The 21,530-nt window shown below is 39.9% G+C and overlaps 2 protein-coding genes across 2 annotated transcripts in view; one reads left to right on the top strand and one right to left on the bottom strand.

Moving 5' to 3' along the window:
• madd (MAP-kinase activating death domain) overlaps window positions 1-8,379 on the top strand; it is a 107,617-nt gene extending 99,238 nt beyond the window's left edge. Inside the window, exons 35-37 of the mRNA XM_079554793.1 lie at window positions 2,355-2,424; window positions 5,259-5,305; window positions 8,178-8,379. Coding sequence (XP_079410919.1) covers window positions 2,355-2,424; window positions 5,259-5,305; window positions 8,178-8,291 — 231 coding nt within the window. The 3' untranslated portion in view covers window positions 8,292-8,379. The remainder of the gene's footprint in view (window positions 1-2,354; window positions 2,425-5,258; window positions 5,306-8,177) is intronic.
• A 9,725-nt stretch (window positions 8,380-18,104) lies between these two features.
• The window catches only part of bbox1 (butyrobetaine (gamma), 2-oxoglutarate dioxygenase (gamma-butyrobetaine hydroxylase) 1), a gene marked incomplete at its 3' end in the record, with an annotated part of 51,668 nt that continues 48,242 nt past the window's right edge, over window positions 18,105-21,530 (bottom strand). Inside the window, exons 7-8 of the mRNA XM_079554734.1 lie at window positions 19,880-20,046; window positions 18,105-18,268 (exon numbers count right to left, since the gene is read on the bottom strand). Coding sequence (XP_079410860.1) covers window positions 18,105-18,268; window positions 19,880-20,046 — 331 coding nt within the window. The remainder of the gene's footprint in view (window positions 18,269-19,879; window positions 20,047-21,530) is intronic.

The following is a 21,530-nucleotide window of genomic DNA, read 5'->3' as shown; positions in this document are numbered from 1 at the left end:
AGGACATGGAGGAACATGTAGGGGGAAAAAATACTTAATTTTATCATTTTTGAACTCCGTATTGTCCCTTTTAAGCATGTCCTCAAGTGGCATCACTGTAGTTTCATGTGGGAAAAACTAAAAAATAAATAAATCTATTTTTATTCACCTTTCACAGTTTTACATTTTGTTTATTCCATCAGCAAAACCAAGCTACTTTTTTTCCCCGTCACTACATTTTCCAACTGCAAACTGTGCCAAACCAAAAGCACGTCAACAGGCAAACCATAGACGTCTTCTGCTCACTCCTCCCCGTTTACCATAATGACCACGCTGGAGGGGGAATTCATGGCAGATTTACAGACTCCTCCTCCCCAGCATGTTCCTAAAAAGGGCATAAGGGCGGGACTCACCGTAGACTCGGCCCTTGCATGACGTGGAGCTCACGCTGCTCCAATGCTAACAGTCCGAGCCTCATTAAGGCGAGACACGGCAGGTGAAAGTATTGATTTTTCACGCAGTGGTCGAAGTGGAGATTTTTATCTATTTTCCTCCCTTTACATCTTAGTTTTCATGTCAGATGTAAAAATGCAAAACTCACCCGCATGATGTTTATTTCATGATGTTTTGTCTGCGAGGTGGGGGCGACCCGGAAGTAGCTGCTGCGCCGCGTAGAAAGTCCGTCTTTCCCGCAGGTTTTCATTGATAAATATTGACAGATTTTACATCCACGTGTCCTGCTAAGGGGCCCCGTGATGACGCTTTCACCCAAATATGGTGTTTTTCCTCCTACGAGACGCTGGTGCGGAAAAGTGGAAGAACGGGCCGAGCATGCGCACTCGCTACAAAACTTCAGGGCTGGTTTTCTCTGAATGAGAGAAGCCGCACTCGGGCAGAGCCTGAGCCCTTATAGAAGCTCCCACAGACTCCAAACTTTACAGGCTGAGACACAACAAGATTTTGAAGGTTTTTTCAGATGGATTTTTTAATATCTAATTCCTAAGCCTGATTTATTCAGCTTTGAAACAAAAAAAAACAGGCGGAATTTGAGTTTTTACAGATTTTTTCACTGATGATTAGTTTATTGAAAAACTAAACAAAATCTTAGTTACTAATATGTCAATAAAATAAAACCATACATTTTAATCTGGCTCAATTCATTATTTTGATTTCGTTGCCCAAAATATAGGCAATTTTGGCCATTTTAATGCTCAAAATGCCTTATTTTTATGTGAAAACATAAAATGACAGAAAAAGTGCAATACATTTTTTTCTCATATTTATATCTGTGATGTTCAGCAAAAGTTTCAAATTGACATCTCTACATTTATTTGTTTTCCCCGATTCACCTGCAGTGTCTCGCCTTAAGTACGAGATTTCTAAAATTCCTATTACGAAAACCAGCCTGGTTTCTTAAATTGTGATTAACCCAGCGTTATCTCAGGAGGAATATCTCGCCTAGTCTAGTGTTGAAAAAACTGAAACCAGGCGTTAAAGTAGTTTTTAACGTGTCTAAACTCCAACGCTTTTCAATGGGGGCCTAGTGGCGATATGGAGGAACTACAGCAATGGCGGCCTCTAGCGTCGTGGTCATAAAGCAGAGCAGCCAGCGCCCATTGAGGCAAACCAGCTCTGTCTCTCGAAGAAACCCTTGAAAGCAGCATTTAGCTCTCGCATCCAGCTGTTCTAGATCTAAGGTTTACGCTCCCTCTAGAGTGTCGGATTTTGTTTCCGTTTTCCGTTGTTTTTTTTTTGTTTGTTTTGTTTTTTGTTTTGCTCTTGTGTCCGATAATAATCCAAACCATTTCTCTCCCATGCTCTCTCCCCCTGCAAGGAGCGGAAGGTACCCACCTCTGCTGTGTTTGCTTCTTAGCCCTCACACCCACTTTATTCTCCCCCTTTCCGTTTGATTACTTACATTTTTTTTTTTTAATCATCATTTTCTTTTTTTTTTGAGTCAGTCGTATAGCTTGTGTGGCAAAACCCTAATTTTCCTGTCCTTGTTTTTCGTACACTAGAGACTCCCATGTTTGCATCATATGGGCCATAATGCACCTTTAAACCTTTTTAAACGACACATGTGCACCTTTTACCTTTGCCAAACCTCATACTTCGTCTTGTAGTATCGCCCATTTGTATGACCATGGAAGCCTGTCTGCTCCTCCTCCTCTTTTAGCCGCTCAGAGCTTGCATTTCACGTTGTAGCGCTTTGGTTTCCCCCCCCCCTCCCCCTCCCCCTCCCCCACACCCTTTTTCCTACTCAAAACAGTTACCGCAGGTTACTTTGTTAAAGATGAACTGTTTTTTCTTTCATCGCTGTCGGTTGAGTTAATAATGTTGTGTCCTGTTTTTGTTTGTTTTTTGTTTGTTTTTAGGTTTTCATAGAGCTGAGTCACATTAAAAAGTGCAATACAGTGAAGGGAGTCTTTGTCCTGGAGGAATTTGGTAATTACACCATCTATTGATTCCTAGGCCTGTACTCGGCACAGCAGTAACTCAGCTCCAGGGCCGGAGGTAGTGAAGTTGCAGGTGTGGAGGAAAGGGGGGGAGTGTTGTTGCGACGGGCGACGGGTTGTGACGGGATGATGAGGTGGGAGACGCGTTTGTGGGAATCGATAACGTGATAACGAACAATAACGGCGTCATTTTGGACAATTTAGATGTAATAAGCCAAAACCTTTAGTCGAAATTAGATGTTTTATCATGGTTTAATTCTGTGTTTGCCAATCAGGGTGTGAGGAATTGGAATTTATCTGGAATTGATTTACAATTTAAAAAAATAATGTGAAGCTGGATATTTTCAAGGTAAAGCTGAGAGTTTGTTAGCTTTTTTTTAATTTATTTTTTCAACACAACTTTTTTCTTTCTTTTTTTATTTCTATTTTTTTTTTTTTTTTTTTTTTTTTTTTTTTTAAGATGGGACAGTGCATATTCATTAACATGAGTCCTCAAAGTCCACATGTAAATATGCCAGAGTTAGCCACAATGGCTAATTTTCAAATTTTACAAATCAATAAATTTTACAAAATGTGTTGATTTTATACTAAATAAAAGTGTTGTTTGATCAGTTTCTATATATATATATATATATTTATATATATATCCCTTTGATTGAGTAAGTATTTTTGGACTTAAATTAACAGAAAAAAAACAATTGTTACACTTAAAATTACATAATAAATCTAAAGTTGTTTGAAATATTATTTATTTAATTGTTTATTATCAATTTTAAATTGTATTTTGTAGTTAATAAAAAATTTGAATTGTATTTATTATTTTTAAGTTAATTTGTAAATGAATTCAAATAAAATAGAAAATACTTAAAATTGAGGTTAAGTTAAAGGTGCATTCTGCAGCTTTTTATGCAACAAAAAAAAGTTGATATTTGACCTCGTAGTGACCCGGCAGCTTTATGACTGGTCAGTAATGGCGCCTTTACTTTCGACCACAGTGGTCTAGAGCAGTGTTAATGTCGGCAACTAAAACATTTAGCCTTAATTTTAGTCAGTGATATTTTTGACGACTAAAATTGGGACTAAAGCAAAATTTAATTTAAATTAAAAGTTGTTCAATATATAATATTGTTTTTTCAATAACAAATATCAACTCTTTCTTTTCCATTCTAAAGCTGCAGAAGGCACCTTTTAGCTGTACTTTATTGTTATCATATGGTAATGTGTATTTGACCTTCTGGCTGGAGGATTCACCTCTTGTTTTACTCAAATTAAGATCAAGTATTCTTAATTTGAGTCAGTTTAACTTGTAGCACTTTGAGATTCCTTTAAATGAAAAGTGCTTTATAAATTACATCTATTAATTAATCAATGAGAGGTGTGCGAGACACAAAAGATGGGCATCCACCAAAACTGAAAAATGTTAATTTTGTTTAAAATGCTAATTTTTTGAGAAGTTTGATCAGAAATGGCCCTCTCTAGTTAGACTTATATTATCACAGCTGAATCTGTCTTTATATCTCCTGTAGACACAATTAATGTTCCACACCAGATAACTCATAAATCAATTGCATTTGTTTCCTATTTAATTTCTAACCCAAATGCATTTTAATCTCATTTTGACAAAAAGTGAAAAACAATTTTGTTCCAATATTTCCTTCGGGCTTATTACACTGTAAATTGACCCAGTTATTGTTATTGGCTTATCTATTCCTACAGCTATGTTATTATTATAGAAAAAGTGAGTAAGAGTTAAAAGTAGAACGTGAGTTTGTTACTCCAGTGACTTCCCACCTCTGACATTAAAGGTGAAGTGCATTTAAAGGGGCGTATTATGATCGCTATTTGTAGATCTGGTGATTTTAGATTTAGATATTACAGCATAGTGAAGGAAAATGCCCTAATTATTAAGTATTATTCCTCTTTTCTCAGACATAGAAAACAAAGGGTAGAACCTTTTTTGAGCACGGCACGAGCTGGAGTTTTAATATTATTTTTTTCTTTTAACAAGACATTGGAGTGGAATAAGCTTGTTCAGTCTGCATGATCACATGATACTGTAGCGAGCGCCTCAGGGCAGAGCGTGGAGAGCCTGTAGTCAGAGCGACAGGCCGGCTGGGTTACTGCTGCGTCTCTGTGCTGCTTTTGTAATGTTGCCCTCATCTTTGCCACTATGAAAACCTTCATTCTCCAGCAGGTAAAGTGTCGCCACCTTTCTTCTTCTCCTCCTCCTTTCTCCTCTTCCTCCTCCTCTTCTCCCTTCCTCCCATCTGTGCACACACCCCACTCCACCACTCCACCCACCCCCACCCCCCTCATCGCCATTTTACTTTTTTGGTTTCCCTCCACCCTCTTGCTTTCTCTCTCTCCACTCACGAAAAAAAAAAAGCCCAGATTCTGCGGTCGAGCGGAGGGGACGGCGGACATGTTTTTTTTCTCTCTTTTTCCTTCTTTTTTGGCGTCCCGTCCCGTCTTCCTCCCCTCGACCGCCGGCGCATCTGGGCTTTGGGTTCAACGGTTACTAATGAAAAGTCACGGAGGGTGCCGGCTGTGGTTAGCTCAAACTGTCCCGGGGTGAAAGGGTGGCTGTTTGACGCCTCTATACATGAAGTGTTTTTGTGTAAAACATCTGTGGGGCAAGAGGGCAACCCTGTCGACTGCCCTCAGCTCGATTGGAAGCTCGCGGGGGACAGCGGTGGGGGGAAGCGTCTTGTCCCACAGCTCGTGTATGTTACTGTTTACTGGTCTCTCTTGTGCTAAAACCCTGTGACTCGCCCCCGTTTCTGCCGCCTTTGAATTCTCTGTTCTGTCTCTCGCACCAAATAGTTCCTGAAACTAAAGAAGTGGTGATCCACAAGTACAAGACGCCCATGGTGAGCACCGCCGCACTCGCACGCCCACACTGACCGCAACGGAGCAATCGGCACGCTTTTAGGGAAGTAGTTTAGCCGCTAGGATTAGCATTAGCTCAGACACATATTATTGTACGACAGCTGTGTAAGCAAACAGTAAAGATGTGCTTATAGTCAATGTGAATTTATGTAGCGTATTTGATACAGATGAAACTCGGAGGATTTAGAATGTCGCTTAAAAGTTCTTTTATGTCTGTAATTCAACTTAAAATGTGAAACTAATGCATGATATAGACTTAATACATGTGAAGTGACAAATGCTGTGTCCGAATGTCCACACCATCCCCTATATAGTGGTCACGCCATTTTGTAGGGGTGTCCGAATGTCCAGAGAGAAAAAAGTAGTGCACTCGAAATTTCCCACAATGCATCTCGAAAAGTAGTGAGCATCGATGGTCACTAAACGGGTCAATATGGACCACAATGCATTGCGAGAGTCGGAGAAGAGCCTGACAGCGACAGGTCTTTGAACTTAACAACACGACTGAAGTAAATCAGCTGTTTCAGTCGTGTGTTTGTTTTTCTCATGAATAAACGACCTAAATATAAACGGTTATGGTGAAAAGATGCTAACGTTAGCTGCTAACCTTTAGTTTGAGCTGTTAAATGACCGATAGCTTCCTCTCGAATAATCCAAGTCATTCATGTAAAATCCATGTGAAATAAAGCGTATCTGACAAGTATTTATCTATAAATATTCCACTGTCTCTGAGTTTGGTCTTTATCACAGAAATACTTTATTCCCGGAGTTTAGTGAACTTTTAGCAGATGTAGTCACTCAATCTGCTGGTGCTTCGGACACCGGGCTCTGACCGACTTTCGGCACTTCTCTTTTTTTTTTGTGATGATAGTTTTAATTTAAATTTAAATGTCAAATAAAACGCTTGTAAAAGTGCCAAAACAGTCGTTCTGTTTCATAAAATAAACGTTTGTAACAATCAATAAATTCAGATTAAACATATCTGCAGCCGCAGCGCGCGTGACGTCACGCAGCTCGGAGAAAGTCGTGTCTTGTGTCCGAATCGCCGACAAAATCAGTGACTATATAGTCGACTATATAGTGCGGGCCTGTGTAGTGAATGAGGGGTTTGGGACTAGGGTGGACATTCGGACACAGCCTTTGTTTGAAAATGGACTGTAAGACATAATCATCAAAATTACAACAAAATATTCTAATTTTATGAGATTTTTTTGTTTAATTTAATTTGGGGTTTTACAAGCTGAGCCATAATAATCAAAATGATCACAAATAAAGGCGATACATCTCACTTTGTTTGTAATGAGTCTTTCATGTATTAGTTTCACATTTTAAGTTGAATAACACAAGTGAATGCACTTTTTAACGATATTCCAATTTTCCGAGATGAACTGATCCGACATGCAGTACCCGTCAAAAGTTTGGAAACACTTTCTATCTTTTAGCTTTTCATTATGGAATTATGTAGGAAACAAAAAATAACATAATAATAATATAATATATAATAGACTTCGGATATTGAATTAATGAATACTTAAGGCAGGATGAGGAGGCAGCCCATGTAAGAACGATCAGGGAAGATCCTGCACACGCCCAAAACTTGCAAAAATATGTTTTATTTAAGGACATAAGTCATGGATGAAACGTGCGGGATTTTTCTGATCAAATTCTTTAAAACTGCCACTCTTTATTCATTTTCTCAATGAGCTTTATAGAAACGGTTTAAAAGTCTGTGAAGGGAAAAGTAGCCGATCAAGCTCCTCCCCTTCCTCCTGATAGATACAGACGGCATCTCTGGAATCGCCCATATATGGTCATGTTTGAAAACAGTTAAGGGGGAAACCAATTGAGAAAAATCTAAACTTTCTCTAATTATTCAAAAACAACTTTAACAAACACTGAATTATGAATATAGTTTCTACTAGATAAAGATAGAAAGACATGGGGAGGAGCAAAGTGGTTCAACAGCCCATAAATACATAAAAAAACGGAGAATGCTAACATGATGCTACATGTTAGCATCGGGCTAATGCTAACGGTTAGCTAGCGCGAGCTACAACTGCCGTTTTTTTTTCATTTCTACTGAACAATCTGCTGTGAGAAAATATCCATATGGGCCCGATTTACACTGGACTTTATTTATGTGATAAATAAGTTCATATTCCACCAGAAAATGGCTAAAAAGAGTGGAAAATTGCGTTTCCCATATGATTCTATTTTCCCCCTCGGCGAGGCCACGCCCCCTTCTATGACGAGACGCCGTCTGTATCTATTGGACCAGACAGGAAAAGCTCGTCTCATTGGTCAACGCAGGAGGATATTAGACTGATTAGTTGCTGAGATCCGGGAAGGAGGGACTTTACAAAAAATAATATTTATATGTTATTACTTATTTTACATCAAAATGCAAGACCAGGTGATCGATTTTGCTTATTTTGTAAGATTTGTAAAACATTTAGACTTCCAGACTATCACTTTAAGCTATATGTGATGAAACACCATTCACAGCCAAGCGATTAATCGATTAATCGTAAAAATAATAGATAGATTAGTTGCAGCTCTACTTGAATGAGAATCACACAATGGAAAAGAAGAAAATCCAATACATAAAAAGTGTTTCCAATCTTTTGACCGATGCGGTTCATTTTGTTTCTAGAAAACAACAGTACAGGGCCTTTAGATTTAGTTCAAACTAAAAGAACTGTTTGTGTGGAGTGAGTAAGTGAAAGGAGGAGCTCTTAACCCAGAGTTCAGCTGAAGCGCCTGCGCCTCCATCGGCTGAAACGCTCGGTCGTCGTCGGTTCAAACTGTGCTTTCGCCGTCTCGACCTCTGACTCGCTGCTCTGTCGCCCGCAGGCTCACCAGATCTGCTACTCCGTCCTCTGTCTGTTCTCCTACGTGGCCGCCGTGAAGGGGAAGGAGGCAGAGGGCAAACCCAAGATGCTGTCCCCGAGGCCCCTGCCCAGCTAGTGCCCCTCCCCCCTCCCTCCTCCGCCCGAGCTGGACCTCCGGAAACAGACTCTGACAATCTGTTTAAAGCACACTTTGTCCCCACTCTCGCTCCAGCTCCTCCCCCCGTCCCGTCGTCGTCGTGTGGACCTGCCCTGTGACGAGCACACACTCGCACTGGAGCCTCCGGAAGAATCGCGCCCTCGACCCCCCGATTCTCCCGCTTAAATCGCATCGTTGTTTTTACACCCCTGCGACCCGGACGGCGGCTCCCGGTCGTCGACTCTCTGTGGATTTTGTGCGGTTTCCCGGAACAACCGAATAGAAATCTAAAACAAAACAATGGAGCTAATAGGAAAAAAAAAAGCTTGACGATAAACAATAGCGTGATAATAAAATATGAAGAAAAAAAAATGGAATCATGGCGTTAACTTTAGCACAAAAAAAAAACAAAAAAAGTGGGTGTTGTTTCCCGCAGGTCCTGGAGCCGTGTTCGAGCCTAAATGTTGATGTTTTGAACACAAGTGTGGGGCGTCTCCGCGGGGCGTCCGGTGCATGCAGGTCCCATGCACTGGCCCCGCCCCCCCCTCGCTGTACAGTCCATGTCCCACCGAGGCCTCGATCCTGCCAAGCTGGTTCACTCCGAAGGGTTCACTGCAAAAAGTGAATATCAAGCATTGGCTTAAATGACTTGAATTGAGGAAATGTTTCTTGTTTTGAGCGGTTTTCACTCATTTAGACACTTTTCCTGATCGGACCAAGTTTACTTTGCTTGTTTGAGGACATTTCAGACCAGTTCTAAGGTAAATCTCGCTTGAAATAAGAAAGTAAAATTGCCAATGAGATAAGACTGATTTTCTTTCCCCATTTGCAAAGAAAATGACCTGAAATAAGGACGAAATGTGTTGAAACGAGTCAGAAACATCTCAGAACAAGTGAAATAATCTAGGACAAACGCCCAAGAACTTCTAACTAGTCAAAACAACTAAAATTTGGATTATTGTGCTCAAATGGAGATGTTTATTCTGATCTAGTTAATTACTTTCTGCAGTGTTAGCAGCGAGAAACTGGAGCTTGTTTTACACATGGCAAGTCAGAATTAATAAGAAATAAGGTCTTCCGGTTGTTTGAACTCGATTAGATGTGCGTTGATTTCAGAAGCGGTGATGTTGTGGTGAAAAAGCATTGAATTGTCCCAAATTTAAAGGAACAGGCCACCGTTTTTCCACACTGAGATATGTTCTTACCGCGCTCGTCCACAGGCGAGACCAGCCAGCTCAGGTCGCTTCCGACTTCACCCCCGTTTGGAGCTATAGGAATACACTGGGAGAGGCCAAATGCTAACAACAGCTTTGGTTTTGTGCGTGACTGAGCGCACACTCAAAGACCGGACAGGTACGCATCAACTCGTCTAAGCTCAGACAAGAACACATCTCTTAAAAAACAGTGGGTCAAACTGGCATTACAGCTGTGTTTGTTGGAAGACATTGCGCCGCTATATTTGCTGCTAAAGTTAATAAAAAATGTAAAGTTACCGGTTGGGGCTGCACGATATTAAAGTAGCTTATGATACGGCTGTGCAAAATTGCGATATTTCACTAAACCGATTCAACACGATATGGTCCATTCTAACTAAAGCAGTGCTAAGTAACTGACAAAGGGAGAGAGGGATATTGTTCATCCAATTATACAATGGAAATAAATTCTTTCACTCAATCTTGGCTGTAAATACTGTTTAAGTGACGCTAGCCCACAGTTAGCTTTGCCCGTTAGCCTGTTAGCTTCTTCTTCGTGTTTCTATTAGTGTGTATTGGTGGCTCCGGTCCGGTGGCAGTCAAGTTGCAAGTGTGGTTTTCTGGCCAGAGACACCAGGGGGAGATGAAAGACCCTCCAATCATCCCATAAACACTTGTATCACCCCCACAGGGACTACGGAAAGGATTTATTAAGGTAAACATGTTACTTAGTACTGCTTTAAACAGAAAGTAACTCGTTTTATGGCAAATTTATTTAGTGTTCAAGGTCCAAGTGCTTAAAGCTGTAGTGCTGCCCTCTACTGTCCGCACTGAATTCTGCCTCATTGATATGTACGACGTCATCAAAAGCATCAATATCGGCATCGTCCTTTGAAATATTGCGATATATTGGAAAATCGATGTATTGTCACACTCCCACTTGCGATACGTATATGGCATCACCTAATATTGCGATACGATTTTTGTGATATATTGTGCAGCGATCAACATTCCCCTCATTCCTCTGTTTGATGGAATGTTTGCAAATCATAAGAACGAGTGGTTGTTTCGAGCTGATCTTTGAGTGATCTTTGAATCTTCTCCAGCGGCTGTTGTTTAGGTCCGTAACTCAGAGCGAGCCCGAGGATAGGAAACGCAAATATTTCAGTTTATGTGACAGAAAAAGATATGACGGAGTAAATGCTTATGGTGAGATGTGCATAAATCAGGAAGTGAAACTGCTCGATATTTAGTTTCATCAATATTACATTTTCTTACCAATAAAGTGTAAAATAATAGTGTTTCCTTGGGACATGAAAAATAATCAAGGACTTAAGTGTCATTAAAGAGCATTAAATTGGATTCAAACTGGCATTAAATCTAAATTCACTGTATAAGTTCATGGAAAATACCAAAATGATGGTCAAAAACAGGGGAAGGCAAGATTTTTATTCATCATCAAAAGACCAAGGACCGGATCCTCCAAATTATGGGCCCAAGAAAAGCACGACTTTCTACAAATGTCAGTGTTGTGCATCATATATGGCCTAAATGGGTGCTCTGCTTTAAGAATTTTAAAGGAAATGACAGCGTTCTTCACATTTCTTACGTACTTGATCTCTGATTTGTGGAATTATGTTCCTCAGAGTCATCTCGAGGGCCAGAGGTTCTATGAAAGAGGGCCGGTTTTGGCCCCTGGGTCTGGCGTTGCCTACCCCTGGTCGAAAACATGTTCAGCTGGTTTTTTTGTGAGCTGAAATTGACCCCATTTGTCCAATTCTCTTTCCTCTTTTTGATGAAATTTTTGCATATCATAAGAAATGAAATGTGAGCAGATTTTTTTCTCTGTTTGTGGCATTAAATTATAATATTTGGGCATTAATGCGAGACACTGCAGGTGAATAGGGATAAAAATGTATATTTACAGATATCAATTTGAAACTGTTGCTGTCGATCACTGGCATGAATGTGAGAAGAAAAATAAATGGCAAGTTTTCTGTCATTTTATCTTTTCATATAAGAACAAGGTGTTTTATGCCTAAAAATGCCCCAAATTTCCCATCTTTTCGGCAACGGGATCTGAATAATGGACAGAGCTACATTCAAATTTATGGTTTCATTTTATTGATAAATGACTTACCAAGACGTTTTCAGAGGTGATTTAGGATTTCTTGTTTAGTTTTAAAATAAGCTGTTTTTTAGTGGAAAAATTGTAAAAATGTAATTTTCGCCTTATTTTTTGACATTCAAAACTCAATAAATGGGGCTTAAGGGATTCGATAATAAAAAATCCCTCTGAAAAAATCTTCCAAATATTGTTCAGTCCAAGGCTGGAAAAATGTGAAGTCTTTCGGTCCGACTGACGTGGACATAGTGTCGCCACAATGACAGAAAAATGTGTTTTGAGAAAAAGGCCCTTGAAATTGCATTCTCCCATATAAGTCTATGGGGGAACATTGAATCAGCGCAATATTTAAACATGTTATTGTGAAGATTAGTCATATTTTCTGTTTCTCAGTGAAAGCTTATATGTTCAGAGTGAGTTTTGCCTGTAGTGTCTCCCCTTAAAAGCCAATTAAATTAAACTTTTGCTCGTATAGACCCTGAATAGTGATACATAACACCCACTGTTTCAACATTTGGCCTCATTTCTTGATTTATTCCCTCCCCTCGTGGTCGAGTCTGGCCGTTTTATCGTCCTCAGACAAACCCTGGAGAAGTTGAACCAGCTTTGCAGTTTGGGGGGCGCCCTGGACCCTCTCGTGCCCCTCCCTGTACAGTCACGTCCCGCCTGAGGCCCGCTGAGCCCGAGCAGCACGGCATGTCGACGCCCCTTACGCTGTGTAGACCGAGTGTCGTGGTTGTGTCCCGTGTCCCGCCCCCTCCCCCGGCTCGACGCAAAACGGCTCGATTACTGTTAAACTGTCTGTGGTCTGCTGTTCTTACTGCATGTTACTATGATGAAGACGAATAAATAATATATATATACACACACGCGCAGAAATATATATATAATATTTATTTATTTATGAATATATTAGCTGTACATTTCTCTATGATAAGCCGTTCATTTGCTAGATGTGCAATATCGAGGTAGTTGGCCATGCCGGAGAGACTGGCTTCCACAGGGTGAAGAATGTGCTGTAAATAGACGGGTGAAACTATGATGTCATTGTGAAACATTAAAATGGCGGCCGGTTTGGGGGGAGACGCTCTCGAAGGCTCTGGGTTGAATATTCACACGAGACGTTGCACAAAAGCTCATTTTTTATGTGCAAACTTTCGCTCACGCTTTTATTTTTGTAAACTGTTAATTGTGTCCAAACTTATTCCGAACTAGTGTTGGATCCCGGAGCTTTAAAGTGATCGTCTGGAAGTTTAAATGTATCACAAATGTTATATAATGTTCAAAATCCACCACCTGGTTTTGCATTTTGATGAAAAGTAATATAAACACGATCGCTCAAAGGTTTGGGGTCACTTAAAATATCCTTATCTTTCAATGAGGAAACATCAAATTAATCATAAATACAGTCTAGACAGTCTATTCTCCGGCCCACGACTTGTAGAGCATAAATGCCCGAGTATGTCTAAAAAAAAGTAAGTCTCTCGTCCATTCCTTTGCAGAGTTAAAATGTTCAAAATCCACCACCTGGTTTTGCATTTTGATGTAAAGTAATATAAACACGATCGCTCAAAGGTTTGGAGTCACTTAAAATATCCTTATCTTTGAAAGAAAAGCACTGATTATTTCAATGAGGAAACATTAAATGAATCATAAATACAGTCTCGATCAGACCAGGGCAAATGACGGCCCACGGGCCACATCCGGCCAGTGATGTGATTGAATCCGGCCCACGACTTTCCTTAGTATGTCCAAAAAAAGTAAATCTTTTGCCCATTACTTTGCAGAGTTATGATTTTTTTTTAATTGACGGAATACTCACTCCAGCCACTAGGGGGCTGCTTAAATAAAAATAAAAAGGAAGAATTCCACATGTGTCCAGCAGAGGGCACTGACGTAATGGGCAAACAGGATATAAACAACACATTGGCTACAGTCCTGTCAGGCTCATTATTTTTCATTTATTTAAAAACGTTTCCTCAATAGTTTAGTACAGTCATGCTAGCACTGCTGAAAACTGCTGATTAGAGAAGCTACAGAACTGGCCTGGGTCACCTCAGACTTTCAAACAGTCGTGTATATTATTTTTTTGTGAAATCCCTCCTTCCCAAATCTCAGTAACTAATCAGAGTCTAGTGTCCTCCCGCGTTGACCAATGAGACGAGCTTTTCCTGTGAACCAGGTCCAATCAGGAGGGAGGGGGAGGAGCTTGCCATCCCTCCTCACTTCGCAAACTTACAGACTATCACTTTACAAATACCTTTTTTCGATTCCTCCCTTTACTACAATATTTGTCGTCCAGAACCAGAAAACAGAATAATGTTTATTTCTTCCATTAAAAGACTTTTTGTTTTTATTTTGTATAATTTATTTGACGTGAACCCACAAAGTCACTTCCTTTAGTGCTGTCCATGGACATTAAAGCTTGGATCTAAAGATTTATATTTTTTCGGTTCCTGCTTCAAGGCCAGTACAGTTTATCGAAACTTTTTTTTCTCCAGCCCTCGTCCAGACTCATTCCCAGTGTCCCCTTGTTGTCAGAAATAAAAACCCATTGAAAATCGGCACTGACTTCTTGAAAAGATTAAAAGGACAATAACATGGACAACACATTGATTCGAATTGAAGATTTATCCAAAACTTTAAAAAACGAAAAGTATTTGTCTTTTTTTTTTCTAGTAAAGGTACCATGCAGAGGCTAGCAGTTAGCACGTAGCTGATTAGCCTGTTTAAGTTTATAAACTCAAGCTCTCTATTGATTATGAGTATTGATTATTATTGACGGTCTTTTTTCCCCCCACAAACCTCAGCTTATTTAACAAATCGAAGGACGGCAAAACTTTTACTAGCTGTAAGAACAATCGGGTACAGAGCCTTTAAAACTAGCTTCACAAAGACGCTGTCATTAGCATCTTTGGCTAACATCCCCACAACCCATTTCAAGATAAAACCGTCTCTTGTGATGGTAAATAGTAACATTTACTCCCCTCATTTCCTCATTAAAAGCACAATTTGAGTAAAAACCTCCTCCTTTTCCGACTGAAGAGCAGAGTTTGCGTCGTTCTCCCAAACCGGCGGCGTCCATTTTGTTTGCTGTGCCGAGGGCGACCTTCTCGGGGGCCGCTCTCCTTCGTGTCGTCCCTTGTCTTTGTGATACTTAAAGCCCCACCGTGGACTCTGGGCACCGAACGGACTTTCAGCAATATGAGGTGCCACTGCGGCGGTCGCACACGGAGGAAGAGGCTATATTTTGGACCCGCTTGTATTTAAGTCATTCCACTGTGCAACTGTTTGAGGCGTTTTGTCATTGAGCGTCTCCTGCCGGGGAATCAATGCGACGCAGTGTCAGGTGTAAGTATTCCATATTCGAGGAGGTGTTTATAGAAACTGTACAGCTTTGGGAACATAATAAAGTTGGCCCAAATGAACCCTCTTGGTCGTTGTTTTATTTGACACGAATAACAAGTGTTTAATCTCACCTGGATTATCTTTTACTCGACTTTCTACGGAGCCTGAACAAAAGGTTTCCTCGAGATTAAAACTCAGCAGGTGCCTTTTCTTCAGTTTAGCTTCATCCAAAACTAAAAGCTGGAGTTCACAGACTATAGATACAGACGGCATCTCGTCATAGAAGGGGGCGTGGCTTTAGAGAAACACAATTTTTCACTCTTTTCAGCCATTTACTGGTGTAAAATGAACTTATTTATCACATAAGTAAAGTCAAGTGTAAATTGGGCCCATGTGGATATTTTCTCACAGCAGATTGTTCAGTAGAAGTGAAAAAACGGCAGTTGTAGCAAGTGCTAGCTAACCGTTAGCATTAGCCCGATGCTAACATGTAGCATCAAGTTAGCATTCTCTGTTATTTATGTATTTATGGGCTGTTGAACCACTTTGCTCCTCCCCATGTCTTTATTTAGTAGAAACTATAGTCCTAATTCTGCGTTTGTTAAAGCACTTTTTGAATAATTAAAGAAAGTTTAGATTTTTCTCCAAATTGTTTTCCCCCTTAACTGTTTTCAAACATGACCATATAAGGGCAATTCCAGAGATGCCGTTGAAAGCTAAAACCTACAAAAATTAACTAAGATTTTTCCTTGTGTTGTTGCTGCATGTTAGTTTTTACGCCATATTTTTTGTCGCCTGTTATGATGCTTTTTTTGTTGTGTTTTCATCCTTATTTATATCTCGTTTTTGTTTGATTTGGTTTTAAGTTGAACCTGAGAAAATATGCTTGGGAATCGCACAAATCGGTACATCCGGTTTAGCGGAGAAAATGCTAACGGCGCAGCAGCTACGCTAACCCCGGGAAGTAGTGACTTTAGTAAATATTACTTTTTTAGCTGTAGGTGCGGCATTTTTGGCTGATGAGTCTGAGAAATCAGTAGGTTCAGTAACTCTGTTGAGTTTCAGGAATATTGATGGTTGTTTTTAAGAGTTAATGTTTTTTCTCTTGCATATTTATCGGTCTGTTAGGACCTGGAAGCGGCTTGAGGCTCAATGTCTCAATTAACAAATTCAGTAAAGACTTTAAACAATAATAGACAAATATTAAATTATAATCAATTATAAGCTACAGCAGCCGTTGCCAAACTCTAGAGTCGATGTAAAGCAGATCCCATGTAAAAATGCTTTCATTCAAAAAAAAAGTAATAACATACAAAATACAGAACAAGGCAAGTTTATTTATACCGCGCATTTCGTACAAAAGGCAACTCAATGCCCCAAATACTTAAATAACTGTAAAATTTGACAAATACATTTTCATTCATTCAAACTCCTTTTTTTCAGTGAACCCCCCCCTCCAGCCCCCCCCCGATCTACAGCATTAACATGAATCTTAAACACCAGAGCGTTCACATCCTTCACCAGGGGCACCGGACTCTCCACACGGACAGTTTCCTGCACCGTATTCCAAACATATGGCACAAACCAAAACTACGACTTCCTCAATTCTGTCTTCACACAGTGAGACTCGAGAGTCAAGATCCTAAGACTTCAACTTTAAGTATTTGGCCAGACTTACCACAAATATGACAAATAAACAGGCATTTTGAGTTACTTGAGCAGAAGTGAATAATTACATCCTCTGTGTGTGAATGAAGAGCTTTATGTCCAACTGAGTAAATGTAAATAAAAGTGGTCCTAAAACAGACCCTTGGGGAACAACCCTTATTAAAAAATGAAAGGATTTCTTAAAGGTATAGCGGAGGATGTTCTATTTCCGGGTGGATCATCAAGACGATTGGTCGTAATTGTCAGTCATTCTGGTGATTTGCCCACGTAAGGCCGTCGCAGAACGCACCGAGTCGTTTGAAAATGGCAGAGAAAAAGTGTCTTCGAAGTGTATGAGAAGAAGAGAAAGGCTTCAGAAGTAGGGCTGCAACTAACGATTATTTTGGTAATCGATAAATCTACCGATTATTTTTACGATTAATCGTTTGGCTGTGGGTGCATGGAAATTGTATTTCTTCATTTTATTTTATCACATAAGCTAAAGTGGCGCCGCTTGAGGACATGTTGATGGAGTAAACTTAAAGTAGACGTTTGTAGGAGGCTCTTTGTTCTAATTCTGCTTTCTGATTGGACGAGACAAAGACGGATATTAATGAAATTTATAATGTACAAAACACTGCAGACCCTAACTTTAAAAACAAAGTAGGTTTTCATCCAAAATACACAATTGTCATGTCTTTTTTGCTCTATTTTAGCCTGTGTTTGCTAGAAAACGATTAAAAGATTTCTGAAATAGTTGACAACTTTTTTAGTAATCGATTAGTTGTCGATTAATCGATTAGTTGTTTCAGCCCTATTCAGTAGAGAGAAACAAGACCAGAGTGTTTCTGGGAGATTCTTCCTCCTCGGAAGCAGGTAGAGCGATGCGCATGCGCATTTTTTTTTTTTTTAAGTGGAGAGGGCGGTTCTTTCCTAAAATTCGGGAAAATCCTCCTGTATACCTTTAAGTGCCTGTTTATCTGTCAGATAAATTGCCAATGACAGACATTCAAATAAAACACAATGATCTACAGAGTCAAAACAGCAGCACATTCCTCATTCTTATCCGGAGCAAAAGCAAAAACATTCATAACTTCATTTCCTGCAGTTATGGAGCTACATTTTGTTTTTGTCTAAAATCAGACTGATCGAAACTTAATATTGGGCATTTATGAGCTAATTCTCGATTATTGATTATTTTTTCTAATCCGTTGCCGGGCAGGACAGCTCTGAAAATGTCTGAAATGACTTCACTCGTCTGCCGTCTTTTATGCAAAGGGGAAACAAAAGCAGTTTTCCACTCAGATGGAACGCTTTCTCTTTGGGTTGTAGGTTTAAAAAGATGTGTTAAATATATAAATATTTTTTACAAAGCTACAAAAATAGTTTGATCATTTGAAGTCACCATGAACTTACACCTGATTCTGATCCGAGCCCTCGTTTATGGATTTGCATTGAAGTGTTTTCACGATGTGGCGTCTAAGCCTCGTCCCGCTGCAGTTTGTGGCGCAGGATCCTCAGGCGGGACATGACCTCGTCCCAGTCCAGGTAGCAGCCCTCCAGGAAGCGCGGCCGGGCCGGGTGACTGACGAACGCCGTGCGGGCGTGAAGGAGGCGCCAGTTATCGAAGGTCATGATGTCGCCTGCAGGTCCAGAAAGGAACAGAGGATTAGGGAAGAAACGACAACTACAGTAAAACTACAGTAACTCCAGGCCCGACTTCAAAACAACTACACTCCACATCTTTACTTTATGGTTTTGAGATATTTACCCTCATTTCTCGGGTTAGATCTGGGCGATTTATTCTCCCAATTTTCTAAGTAAAAAAAACTCGATTTATAATTCAACGTTTTTCCCCAATTTCAAACAAAAATAACCGCTGACTATATATTCTAAAGCTGTGTCCGAATGTCCACCCTCGCCCCTAACCCTGTATAGTCGACTACCGTAAATGCTCTAATATCGGCCGGGGCCTTTATTTACTCAAGGACATCCAGGACCAGGGCTTTATTGGAACCAGGCCACAATTAGAGACAGGCCTTTATTTCTATTTGAGCAAAACGGACGACCAGGAAAACGAAGAAAAACGAGATTTGTGTCCATTTGCACCTAAAATATTAGGTTCATTTATTACCATTTCAAACCCTCTCCCAGCGGCTGGAACATTGACGCCTTTTATTTTGTCGGGACAACAGGAAGTGTTTCGTTGCTGTTAGCGGAGCTTTGACATCAGTGTCACTGCAGGTTTCTGTTTCGTTTTGACCGCGGACCCGATTATTTGTTGTTATTTTGTGTAAAAGGCGAGTACCTAGAATTACCACTGTAAGTACCTAGAATTACCACTGTAAGTATCTAGAATTTCCACTGTAAGTACCACTATTATTACTAGTATTTACCACTGTAAGTACCACCATAAGTATCTAGAAGTACCACTGTAAGTACCACAATAAGTACCGATAAGTACCACTGTTATTACTAGTATTTACCACTGTTAGTACCACTATTATTACTAGTATTTACCACTGTTAGTGCCACCGTAAGTATCTAGAAGTACCACTGTAAGTACCACTAGAAGTACCTAGAGGTACCACTATTATTACTAGTATTTACCACTGTTAGTACCACTATTATTACTAGTATTTACCACTGTTAGTACCACTAGAAGTACCACTGTTATTACTAGTATTTACCACTGTAAGTACCACTATTATTACTAGTATTTACCACTGTTAGTGCCACCGTAAGTATCTAGAAGTACCACTGTAAGTACCACTAGAAGTACCTAGAGGTACCACTATTATTACTAGTATTTACCACTGTAAGTACCACTATTATTACTAGTATTTACCACTGTAAGTACCACTAGAAGTACCACTGTTATTACTAGTATTTACCACTGTAAGTACTACTATTATTACTAGTATTTACCACTGTAAGTGCCACCATAAGTATCTAGAAGTACCACTGTAAGTACCACTAGAAGTACCTAGAAGTACCACTGTTATTACTAGTATTTACCACTGTAAGTACCACTATTATTACTAGTATTTACCACTGTAAGTACCACTGTTATTACTAGTATTTACCACTGTTAGTGCCACCGTAAGTATCTAGAAGTACCACTGTAAGTACCAAGGACTTCCCGGCCCGTAATGTAAAGTGTTTCCATAATTCTTTGTAAATATCACTCTAGCCCATTCTTCAAAAGGCCATGATCGGCGCCTGTTTGATTATTTGTGGTCCTGGTTTCTGACCTGGCTCCATCCTGAGCGTGGCCATGTTCTCCTGTCGGTTCATCATGTCCTCCAGGGCCCTCAGCGCTCTGTAGAACGGCTGCACCTGCTCCGGCGGCAGGTCCAGCACCGAGTCTCGCGTGGCGTTGTTCAGGTTGATCCTGGTCACGGTCCCGTCCGGGTTCACGCTGAAGAACACACAGTTTAGTTCCTCAAAACACCCGATGTCTTTGGAAAACATCACATTTGGTTTTCGATACTGAAACCTGAACGGAAATATGAAGCAGAAACAGAACAATGATGTGTGGAAGATGTGCAAAGTGTGTGCAAGGCTACGATATCGGGTTCATCTCCGGTGTTAACAAATGTGTGAAAAATGTTGAATAATTTAGGGAAAAATGGGGGAAATTTTGGAGAAATTGTGGCAAAAATAATGAAAAATGAAAAAAATAATTTTAAAAAATGGGTAAAAACGTAACGTGGGGGAAATAGGGAAAAGATTTGTAATAAAATATATAATATTTGGGGCAAATTAAGAAAAGATAGAGTTAAAAAAATTTGATAAATGGGGCAAACAATGGGCAATGGGAATTATTTATTTGAGCTGAAGTAATTTCCTTTCACCTGTTACCTGCCAACAGTTTACAACTGTTCACAGCAGGGGTGTCAAACATAAATTTCAGACTATGTGAAAAAAAAAAAAGTAAGTCTTAGGCCCATTCCTGTGCGGAGTTATGAATGTTTAAAGAATAACCAGAATGCTCATTCTAGCCACTAGGGGGCATTAAATAAAAAGAAAAAAAGAAAGAGTTCCTCACGTGTCCAGCAGAGGGCACTGACGTAATAAAAACAGATATGAACAACACATTATATAGCCACGTGGTAAATGGACAGTCTGCCCCAGGGCAGTAGTACTTTGAGGGACTTGTGACACAGGTTTGTAAAGTGCAATACAAGTGTGAGCCGTTGTTTTTAATGAGGCTAAAGTCAAGTCGGGACTTTTAACCAAATCACAGCTTATTATTATTCATTTATTGGAAGTATTTTCTCCATTGTATGCGGCCCACGACCCGAAATGAGTTTGACACCCCTGGTTTAGACTTGTATACCAGTGTGATGCCTCATTTGAAAGCCAAGACCTTCTAGTTTCTAAAACTATGTGTAAGATCTGTGTGAGTGAAACATAACTTAAATCACATTTGCCGTTCGTAACACTAATCATAACCCTGGTTCCTGCTTTCGATACTTCCATATTTTCAATACCAGTAGTACCTAAACCTTGTCTCCAAGTATCCCTCTGGTATCGTTTAACAGTATCCAGCCCTGGGCATAACTGCAATGTAACAAACATAAGGCAAGTTTTCTTTCATTTATCACTTTTATATGGAAACAAGACACTTTAGGGTCTATAATGTTAGCGACAAAATCCAAATACTGGGATGATCCAGGGTAATATTTTGTTTTTTTTAAAGACAGACTTGTATATTTTGTTTAGTGTTTGAGTAAAGACGTTTTTAGAGCCGAGGACTAACATACTGAAAACAAAACCAAACTACAAGGTATTATTAGTACAAGACTAAAACATGTACAATAGGGTCACCTCTGGGTCAGGACTCAGAGATCTTGTCAATACATTTTAATAGTTAAGATTGGTTTGACTAAATCATGATTT

Source organism: Gobius niger (assembly GCF_951799975.1).
Source record: "Gobius niger genome assembly, chromosome: 4".
Lineage (NCBI taxonomy): Eukaryota > Metazoa > Chordata > Actinopteri > Gobiiformes > Gobiidae > Gobius > Gobius niger.
The sequence above is the reverse complement of the archived record's forward strand: the minus strand, read 5'-3'. Positions and strand labels throughout refer to the sequence as shown.